The sequence below is a fragment of the Arachis ipaensis genome, chromosome B4 (assembly GCF_059453495.1).
Source record: "Arachis ipaensis isolate K30076 ecotype BB chromosome B4, ASM5945349v1, whole genome shotgun sequence".
In the NCBI taxonomy this organism is placed as follows: Eukaryota; Viridiplantae; Streptophyta; class Magnoliopsida; order Fabales; family Fabaceae; genus Arachis; species Arachis ipaensis.
Window position 1 is genome coordinate 89,095,570 of NC_142439.1, and position 10,307 is coordinate 89,105,876.

The 10,307-nt window shown below is 37.2% G+C and overlaps 1 protein-coding gene across 4 annotated transcripts; it reads left to right on the forward strand.

The window, feature by feature from the left end:
- The first annotated feature begins 239 nt into the window (after window positions 1-239).
- LOC107639465 (pectin acetylesterase 5) lies at window positions 240-10,093 on the forward strand. 4 transcript variants are annotated; one of them, XM_016342967.3, is made up of 12 exons: window positions 240-558; window positions 656-738; window positions 850-979; window positions 1,712-1,791; window positions 1,930-2,019; window positions 3,187-3,311; window positions 3,606-3,666; window positions 3,798-3,851; window positions 3,965-4,042; window positions 4,127-4,232; window positions 8,092-8,237; window positions 9,882-10,093. In XM_016342967.3, the coding sequence occupies exons 1-12, from the start codon at window positions 333-335 to the stop codon at window positions 9,993-9,995; spliced, it is 1,293 nt and encodes a 430-aa protein (XP_016198453.1). In that variant the 5' UTR covers window positions 240-332; the 3' UTR covers window positions 9,996-10,093. The 4 variants fall into 4 exon arrangements, with proteins under 4 accessions (XP_016198453.1, XP_088340213.1, XP_020976962.1 ...); XM_088484087.1 differs by lacking the exon at window positions 9,882-10,093 and adding an exon at window positions 9,289-9,481; XM_021121303.2 differs by lacking the exon at window positions 3,798-3,851.
- The last annotated feature ends 214 nt before the right edge of the window (window positions 10,094-10,307 follow it).

Sequence of the window (10,307 nt, forward strand, 5' to 3'; positions counted from 1 at the left end):
ATTTTAAAAACTATTTTACCAAATACATTTGTTGTTGTTTATGCTTATTAAAAGTTATTTTTAATTTAATTTATCAAACAGAAATACTACAATTTTTAAAAAGTTAATTTCTAAAAATTATTTTTTTTTGATAAATTTAAAAATTAATTTTTATAAGATATTTTTGAAAAATAAAAATATCATCAAACTATATTTAAAACTAATAAATCACTTTATACACCAACGAGTTATTTATTTATTTTTGTTTAACAGGCATTGACTTCTCGCTGCCACAATCAACTGAATTCCCAAACCAAACGGCAAACCAGGAAAACCAACTAAACCCAATCAATATGCCTTCACCTCCCTCATCCTTCGCAACCATTTCTCGTAACCGCACTGTCTTCTCTAGAAAATGGACCAACAAGGAATACGCAATCGCATTCACAAGCTTCTCCTTCACACTCATCCTCTTCTCCCTCACTCGCCGCCCCAACCTCCAAGAACCTTCTAGAATCTCTTCTTCCAATCACCTTGTTCCCTTGACCCTCCTCTCGAATGCCACCCAAAGAGGCGCACGTTCGTAACGTTAACGTTCCCACATCTTAGAATTACAACGCGTTCAACTTTCTCTCTTCATTGCGTAACTTGAATTTTTATTGTATTGCTTGTCCAGTTTGCTTGGATGGGAGTGCCCCTGGGTACCACTTTCAGAAGGGATTCGGGTCCGGATATCAAAATTGGCTACTTCACATTGAGGTTTCTTATTTTTATTTCTTTTATCTCTGTTTTTTTCTTTATGAATTTTGTTTTTTCTAAAAAAAGGAATGTTGATGTTGGTTCTGGCTGATTTTCAATTGTGGGGTTCAGGGAGGTGGGTGGTGTGAGTCGGTAGCTTCGTGTTATCAGCGAAAAATGACTGCGTTGGGTTCGTCCAAGCACATGGAAACAGAGGTTCCTTTCTCTGGAATATTAAGCTCTGACCCTTCTCAAAATCCTTGTAAGTTTTTCTATACTTTCAAGTAGTAGCATTTCAGTACTTCAGTCGCACTATGATAACTTCGTACTGTTACTGATTACTAATGTACAAATATCCTGATGTTTCTATATGGATACGGTGATGGTGATTATGGATATGGTGGCTAAAAAATTGTAACAACACTTTTTAAGTGTTGCTAAAATTAAAGTCACATTTATTTTTATATTTTGGTAACACTTTTATTTTTAAAAAATATTGTTAAATAGTAAATACTCTTTCAAGTGTTGGTAAAGTTCTATAGCCACTGTAGTCACCGTAACTACAAGCACAATAGCATGCGTCATATATATATTTTGTTTTAGTTTTGTAGTATTTGCAAGTTTTATTAATAAGGGATTTTAATTTTTCTGAACAATGTAAAACTCTTCTATGCTAACATCAAATCAGGTTTACCACGAACATAGAAGTGGTTTTTGTCCATGTCTTCAGGAACACCTGATCGGAATTTGGTGTTGCTGTGTATGTGCATAGAAATTAAACTCATATATGGATCATAAGCATCTGTTAAAGTTGTGTTCTTGTTTTGACATTTGATATTAATATAGGGCCTGTGGAGTATAGTAGGGAAAATATGGCCGTGGTTGCTGGATTTAGAGATTTTACCTCAAACCTGGCTTATTGTGTTTTAGGCTATGGATTTTTTATATTTTTAATAAGTGATGTTACTTAGTTTGATGTGTCAAATTTATTCAGATTTCTTTAACTGGAACAAGGTGAGGATACGCTATTGTGATGGTGCATCTTTTGCTGGCCACCAAGAAAGTGAGATTAAGGTTGACCTTTTCTTTTTTGACTTTAGGGGCTTTAGGTTTCTTTGGTATTAGTTGATGTTAGCTCTTAACCCTCTTGCATATCAAGATAAGATACTCATGTATTCGTTTTGTGAAAAAATAAATTATAATATATTGTAGGATGGAAATGGCTTGTTCTTCAGAGGCCAGATCATTTGGGAAGCTATTATGGATGAACTCTTATCAATTGGCATGTCTAAAGCAAAACAGGTGATACTTTCATTATGTGCCAGTTGGTGATTTGTTCTGCAGTTATTATCCTTAGTGGATGTTCACTTGAAAAGATTATCTATATCTGATGTGTGTGAAACATTTTAATACCTGGTATTATGCAAGTCTATGTAAGGAAAACAAAATGGGGGCAATGGGCCCTGTGATCGCCATTACAATTTTTTTTCTTAATTTTTTATTTTATTTTATATTTGTGTGTGTGTGTGTGTGTGTGTTTTTTTTTCCCGCGGGGGAAGGGGGGGGGGGTGTTGATTATTCTAGAGAGAAAATTATGTAGGGTAATCACATTTTGGAAGGAAATTATTTTGTTGGGGGAAGTTTGTTACAAATAATGACGACATTTGTATACTTGTGAGATTGCGGAGAGGGGCTTTCAATCACATGCTCCATACCTGTTTTACTCTCTTTGGTTTCCAAGGAGTTCCCATGTGATTGGACATCAGAAATATAACAGGAGGTGAGCTTTGACAAAATTGTATGAGCCCACCCTATCATTTAAGGGGTACTAAAATCAATGCCTCAATCATCAAAATCTTGTTTAGAAATCAAGATGGGATGAACACTATTTAGATATCCCCCTGTTTTTGGTCATGAAGGTGTTACTGGCCCTACTGAAACTGGTCTGTCTGTACTAACCATTCCAATACCTTTCCTGGCTTGGTCAAGAATCACAATAGTCAGTAATAGTGTTCTTTAACTTTTTGTACCTTTCAGTTTGCTATCAAGTCTCATCACAGTGAAAGTTATATCTTGTCATATTTCTGTTGGGTTATAATTGTAGGAAATTTTGTTTTTTTCAACTATTGGTTGAGTTGCTTGATAGGAGACAGTTGTTGTAAGTGATAATTAAACTTACTTGGAGATAGACTGTATCTATATTATCATATCAAATAATTTCAATTGACTAATCAATAATCCTAGTATGAAATTGTACAGATGGTAATGTGGAAGCTTAGATTTTTTTTATTGCTGTTTCAAGTGAGGGAAAAAAATGCAGTTTAAATGTTCATTTATCTTCTATTTGACATTTAGATGCAATTTGCCCCAGAGAATATGCTTTGGCATAAACAGTTGTTGGTGAGTTTTGATGCATCAGACTTGCCCTATAACCTTCTATGTATTATGATAAATAGGCTACTTTTGCAGGCACTGCTTTCAGGATGCTCTGCTGGAGGGTTGGCAACTCTAATACATTGTGATGACTTCCGAAAATATTTTTCGAAAGACATAAATGTTAAATGTCTTGCTGATGCTGGGTTTTTCCTAGACGAGTAAGTTTGTATCCAGTATCTCATTTGCTTTTCTTGCCATGATATTTTCTGTTAAATTGAATGGTGCATGAGGTACCTCTAGCATACCGGGTGATATTTCTTCAGGACAGAAGTTTGTTACTGAAATATTTTAACATTTTCTTTTTAACTGCTACCAGAGGTTTATAAACTATGGACATGGTGCATTGACTACTTTTATGTACTTGTTTGTTGCACTTTATCCATCTTTCATGGTTTGTGCCACCACTTACTAATCAAAACAAATAGGTATAATCTTTATATTATAAATTTCAGGGAGGATGCTATTCGAAATAGGACAATGAGATCTTTCTATCATGACGTTGTTCAGCTTCAGGTAATGCATTCCTTGCTTAAATGGATGCATTGTCTTTAGATTATTGAGTTTGATGATCACATTTATAGATTGAAGAGAGAATTAATGTTTTCAACACTATCCTATATATTTTATCGCATAACACTTGCCAGGGTGTTGCAAAAAGTTTACACAAAGATTGCATTGCTAGAATTGAACCATTTAAGGTAGGTTTTCGGTTTCTCTAGCCTTTTTGCTGCACCCTCCTCTGTTATAAGTTACATTGTAAATTTTTTCATGTATTTCAGCTGAAACAACCAACTATTGATTTGTATTGCAGTGTCTTTTTCCATTAGAAATTGTTAAGAACATAAAGACTCCAGTGTTTTTTGTCCACCCTGCTTATGATTTTTGGCAGGTAAGTTTCTTCAGTAGGCTTTCATTATTTTCAGGTGTTTGTTATTTAACCTATTACATGCATCTTATGTTAAATTATATTTAGATACAAAATATTTTGGTACCTCATGGTTCAGACCCCCATGGTTACTGGAAAAGCTGCAGATTGAACATTCCCAATTGCAATGCTGATCAGTTTGATGTACTTCATGGTATGTATAATCCATCTTTCCAATTTTGACATCAATCTAGAATTGAAATTTTTATAATTTAGATTCTTTAGAATACTTCTATACACCTTCAATGGGATTACGTTTAGATGTTGGATTAAAATTGAACATATGATGATGACAATCCAACCCAAGCGAATGTAGTAGATTGTTAGCTTTAAGGATTAAGACCCCGAAGGGCTTTAGGCATATAGGCGCAAAAGGTTCAGGGACCATTTTGGAGTTAAGCAGAATCAGGAGTGAAGAAATTCAGTGGGTCCTCAAGTCCTAACTTGTGCAGAAATCAACTATTGAGAGCAAGGGAATGTGATGTTGGCATGTGGGTGTGCATATAGCACTTGTGTAATTGTTGTTAGGGGAAAGAGGGATATAAGGGGTAGAGAGTGAGGAAAGGAAAGGCAGGTTGAATTTGCTAATTGGCTTGGGAGAGTGGGGCTGCTATTTCCCTCGGTTGGTTGCTAATTCTCTTCTATTTTCTCTTCAATTGTAAGTTGAGATCTAGACTCATTAGTGTGAATAATACAATAATACTACTCCTTCTAGTCTGTGTTTGGTTTCTTACAAACTGGCATTAGAGCTCTCATTTTTGGGAGTTCTGTGAGCCTTCTTGCTGCCACTGCCATCGTGGAAAGGGTGGATAGCTTGGAGAGGAAGTTCGATGAGATGATGCGACTTGGGAAGGGTTGGCGACAAGGATGTTACCCTACTCAGAGGGCAACCAAAAGGGTGAACTCGGAGGACCAGTGGAATAGGGTCCAAGGCACTTGAGGGAGGAGGTTGACTCCACACATCACCTCCAAAGAGCACCGCGACTCTCACTCCCATCACCGAGAGGAGTGGCACTCCCCCCATTCCCGTGGAGGCCAAATGTTGTACTCATTGCCCTCATTGTCGGCAACACAAACAATATCGAAAGATGGAGTGCCAATTTTTGTTGGTGAGGACACATTAGGGTGGTTAGTGAAGATTGAATATTACTTTGTGGTAAAAAGCTTGAATATCTTGGCTACATCATATCCGATGAGGGGGCAGCTGCAGATTTGGAAAAGGTTGAAGCCATGTTAAGGGGATGAGAGGGTTCTTAGCTCTAATGCGGTATTATTGAAGATTTGTAAAAGGGTATGGTAAGATTGCATGGCCGCTGATACATTTGTTATAGAAGGACCAATTTCAGTGTGGTTTAGAGAAGCAACTTGCATTTGACAGGTTGAAGGAAGCCATGACAGCTAGACCTATCCTTGCCGTGTCTTTTATTAATGAGGAATTTGTAATCAAAACTGCTGCGTCAAGGAAAGGCTTGGAAGCTGTACTTTTGCAAGTAGGGAAACTCATGGCATACATGAGTCCTACATTATTTGACAGGGATCAGTTAAAATTAGTGTATGAATGAGAACTAATGGCAATAGTCCTCGAGGTTCAGAAGTGGAGGCACTAAACTTCTGGGTAGGAAACTTGTAGTACACTGATCAGAAAAGTTTGAAATTCTTCATTGACCAGTGATTAACATGGGATGAACAAAAGTGGATTGCAAGCTACTGGGTTTTGTTTTCAAAATTAAATACAAGCCTGGAGAGGACAATAGAGTGGCTGATGTACTCTCTTGGAAGGCTTATTTTGGTGCTATCTCTGCAGTCACCTTGTATCTGTGGGAAGCATTAGATGCTAAATTGCAGCATGATGTTAAGCTAAAGTCTATTATGCAAGAATTAATTCAAGGGAATATTTCCCATGATGGCTTTGGGCTCAAAGGTGGATGTTTGTACTATAAGGGAAGGCTGGTCTTACCCAATAATTCATCAAGCATTCTATGATTCTGCAAGAATTAGACAGTTCAATGTTAGGGGAATATTTTGGGTTTCTCAGAACATACAAAAGGATTTCTGCACTGCTATGGTAGGAGGGTATGCAAGGGGCCATCTAGAGGTTGATCTGAAGTTGTGATACGTGCAACTGGAACAAATATGAAACTCTATCTTCTACGGGTCTGCTGCAACCACTTCCCATTCCTTTACAAATTTGGGAAGACATTCCAGTGGATTTCATAGAAGGGCTTGACACTAGCTTTGTAGGGGTTGATAGGCTCACCAAATATTCCCACTTTCTTGGCTTCTCACACCCATAGAATTGTGGAATGGCATGGCAGATTTTGCATCCACAACCGTTTGGGGATGCTGTGTTGTAGAAATGGCGGTGGCCGCAATTCTGGCAATGCCATGCTGTTCCGCGCGTGAATGGAGGAAGTGGCCTGTCTGGGTGTAATATTTTTTGCATTTGAGGGTTATTTTGGTTATTTAGAAAATCCTAATAGCCAAGTTAAGAGCTGACATTCTCCCTTACATTTGCAGTTTTTTTGCATGTTTTTTGTGCATATACATGTATTGTCAGTCCATCCGCCATTTCCGCCTTTTTCCACAATGTCATACGGCATAATCCTGTGGCAGATTTTTGGCTCTCTTTCATGAGCCGCCATCCGCAATAAAAAATTATGCATACAAAGCAAAAGATGTGGCTTCCTTGTTCGTTTCGAGAGGTGGTTCAGCAGCATGGGTTCCCAAAGTTTATTGTCACTGATTGTGATAAGACACTTTTGAGTTCGTTCCGGTTGGGGTTGTTTAAGCAAGTATGAACTAAGCTAAAATACAGCTCTGCACCACCCTCAAACTGGTGGCCAAACCGAAAGGGTGAATAAGTTCTTCTAGACATGTTTACAGTGTTTTTGTGGGTATAAAACCCAGGCAGTGACCCAAACTTCTCTGCTGGGCAGAATTGTGGTTCAACATCACCTACAATGCTTTTGCTAAGAAAACTCAATTCAAGGCCGTATATGGAAGAGTCCCTTCCATTCTCCTCAGAAAGGGAGATAAACCCTCTGTGATAGAGGAAGTTAACGAAATGATGGTAGAAAGGGATGTTGTCCTGGATGAATGAAAGTGGCTGCTGACTCAGGCGCAAAACTGCATGAAGAATCGTAGGGTTGGGGTCAATCAGAAGAGTCAATCAGAAGCTTAATCCTATAGATTGGAGTCCCTTTCCACAAGAGTCAATCAGAAGCTTAATCCTTGGTTCTATGGCCCGTTTAGGGTTGGGGCAGTGGCACATAAGTTACAACTCCCTCACGGTGCAAGAATACACCATGTTTCATGTATCCTTGCTGAAAAATTGCATTGCTGAGAATGTCCACTGCCATCCCTTATCCAAAGATCATGCATAGAATTGGGAATTGCAAGTCTATCCTGCTGAAATTTTGGTAGTGTGGCAGAACACTCAGAGTGAGGTAGAGGTTCTAGTGAAATGGCAGAGCAGGCCAGAGTTTGAAAGTTCTTGGGAACTGGCAGCTGATATTAAACTCAGTTTCCCTGCAAGGAGGAAGTATTGTTAGCTTTAAGGATAAATACCGCAAAAGGCTGCATGTATTAGGCGCAAAACGTTCAGTGACAGTTTTGGAATTAAGCAGAATCAAGGAGTGGAAAAGTTGAGTGGGTCCTCAAGTCCTAACTAACTAGTGCAGAAATTGAGAGCAAGGGAATGCCATGCTGGCATGCGGGTGTACGCATATAGTGCTTGTGTAATTTCTGTTAGAAGAAAGAGGGATATAAGGGGTAGAGAGTGAGGATAGGGAAAAGTAAGCTGAATTTGGGAAGCCTGGAAGAGTGGGGCTGCTATAGTGCCCTGTTTCTCTTGGCTTGTTGCTATTTTTATTCTATTTTCTCTTCAACTTGAGCTGAAATCCAGACTCATCAGCATGAATAATACAATCGTACTACTACTTCTAGCCTGTGTGTTTGGTTTCTTACATAGACAACATATGAGCTTGAATGACTTGAAAAATTGTCACTTCCAGGTTTCCGTAAATCATTGCTGAAGAGACTCAACGAGTTCCAGCAACGAAAGGAGATTGGAATGTTCATAAATTCCTGCTTTATTCATTGCCAGACAGCGATGGGAGAGACATGGCACTCCCACAATTCCCCTAAAATAAATGATAAGGTAATTAAAGTTTGTGCTTCTCATATGTACTTTGGAGATCATAATTATTCAATTCAACTAACTGCATGAGTTTGAGTAAATTAACCCTTCTCCACTTTGCTTCAAGGTCATAGTCTAAAACTAATTGAGTAAATTGCGTCCCTTCCCCTAAGAAATGCTTCAATTACATTGTCCTCCCAGCTCCTTCTCTTGAGAGATGATATTCCACTACAATTAGTCCAGTTTAATGTGAATAAACCTCTCAGCGTTGCAGAGCAACTATGTGGGAGCACGAGGGATGGTTCTCTTTCTGCTCCTTATAACTCCTAGTATAAATGGTAGCTAGTTTTGGATATTGAACCAATGTTTTTGGTTAAATCCTGAAGTTGATAGTGGGTGTGTTCAAAGTTCAAATATTCATTTCATCTTCGAAGTCCCGAATTGAATAGACAGTAGGGAGTATTCAAAACTAACTGTGGAAGATAGACCACCCCTTAGAGGCTTTTACTCACTTCTCATTGCCGCTAAAGATTCATTCACATTAAAATTGATTAAAAGTTTACCACATCTCATCTTTCAAAAGAGGGAAGTGTAATTTTTAAAAAACAGGAGGGGGCTAAGCTTCCTTCATAAGATTGCCCAAATTAGCATGTTCTAGCTGTGATTTTGACAATTCCATTTAAACTCCAAATTGCAGTCCCAATATTATTGAGATGCTTGACTTAGGTAGTCAAGAAGTGATTAATTTTAATATTGTGGTTTTGTTAATGAATGTTTATTGCTATGAATTTTGACGTGTTCTGTATTCTTTACGGATGTATATTGATCTGTACATGTGTAAAAGATTTAAGGTTCATAAAGATGAGAAAATATAGGGATTAATTACGTTGACCTTCCTTGAAGTTAATTATTATTTTGCTCTTTTTGTTGGAGAAAGTACATAAATATGACATATGATAGATCACTTTAGCACCATCTACTTTATATACTCCCATCGCATACTTTATATACTGATACTTTGAAGACCTTCCTTTCCTTAAAAATTATACATAGCTAACCTACTTTATGAAAGTTCTTGTACAAAGTCACTGGAAATAAAAAAGCAGAGGAAACGGGTGTAATTTAATTTACCACAAGGGTATATATACCCTGCAAAGTGCTACCCTCTAGCGAAGTAAGTTTCCTGTAATATAGTTCTGTCAAATTAACATTAATGAATGCTTAGTAAGATATGATGCACATCCAGTTGGTTATGTAACTTGTATGTATATAGTGTATTCTATATCAATCAACCATGTTAGGTGTACACTAGATATCAGCTATGAAATCAGCTATCCGCTTATAATATATATTGGAATACAAAATATTCATTGAAAAGTAAAAATGATTTAAATAATAAATGTATTAATACACAAATATATAGAGACTGATTTTTGTGTGCACATAGCTTTTTCTATTCTTCTATAGTTCTATTGTTACATTTTTATTTATTTATTTATTGAATACTTACAGTTCAATTTTTGTTGTGACTTGAAATTTATGAATTACAACAAAGAATCAGCAAACTCCAACTCCACCATGTCTGGTTGACATGCTAGTTTTCTAATATTCACATCCCTAACCTAATTGTTCTCTTGGCTGCATATCATGTTGCTTCTGGAGCAGACAATTGCTGAAACTGTCGCTGATTGGTACTTTGACCGCAAAGTTCTCAAGCTAATTGACTGCCCTTATCCGTGCAATCCCACTTGCCGCAATATGGATTTCACCAGAAAATAACTATTTAACTTTTCCTTTTATCTTAATGTTTTCGTTTTTGGGATTTTTTTAAATAAATAAAATAAATATTTTAATTATTGTAATAGGTAATTTGGACAGGTTTTCTCGATTTTCGTAACATGGTTTATCTCATTTACAGTGTAAAGAAGATAAGTATAGCCGTATCTCATTTACACTATAAACGACATAAGGCACAAACTCAGGCACACGTGAGACACGTATCACGTGTGCACACATGTTATGACACAGACCTTATAGTAAACGAGATACGACTATACTTATCTCGTTTACACTGTAAATGAGATAAGGTTG

What these genes read in the sequence shown, in the direction of transcription:
- LOC107639465 (XM_016342967.3), top strand. Translation starts at nt 333, where the DNA reads ATGCCTTCACCTCCCTCATCCTTCGCAACCATTTCTCGTAACCGCACT. An exon ending in CTAGAATTGAACCATTTAAG is followed by an intron (nt 3,852 to 3,964) that starts GTAGGTTTTCGG and finishes TTTGTATTGCAG; the next exon opens with TGTCTTTTTCCATTAGAAAT. An exon ending in CCCCTAAAATAAATGATAAG is followed by an intron (nt 8,238 to 9,881) that starts GTAATTAAAGTT and finishes CTTCTGGAGCAG; the next exon opens with ACAATTGCTGAAACTGTCGC.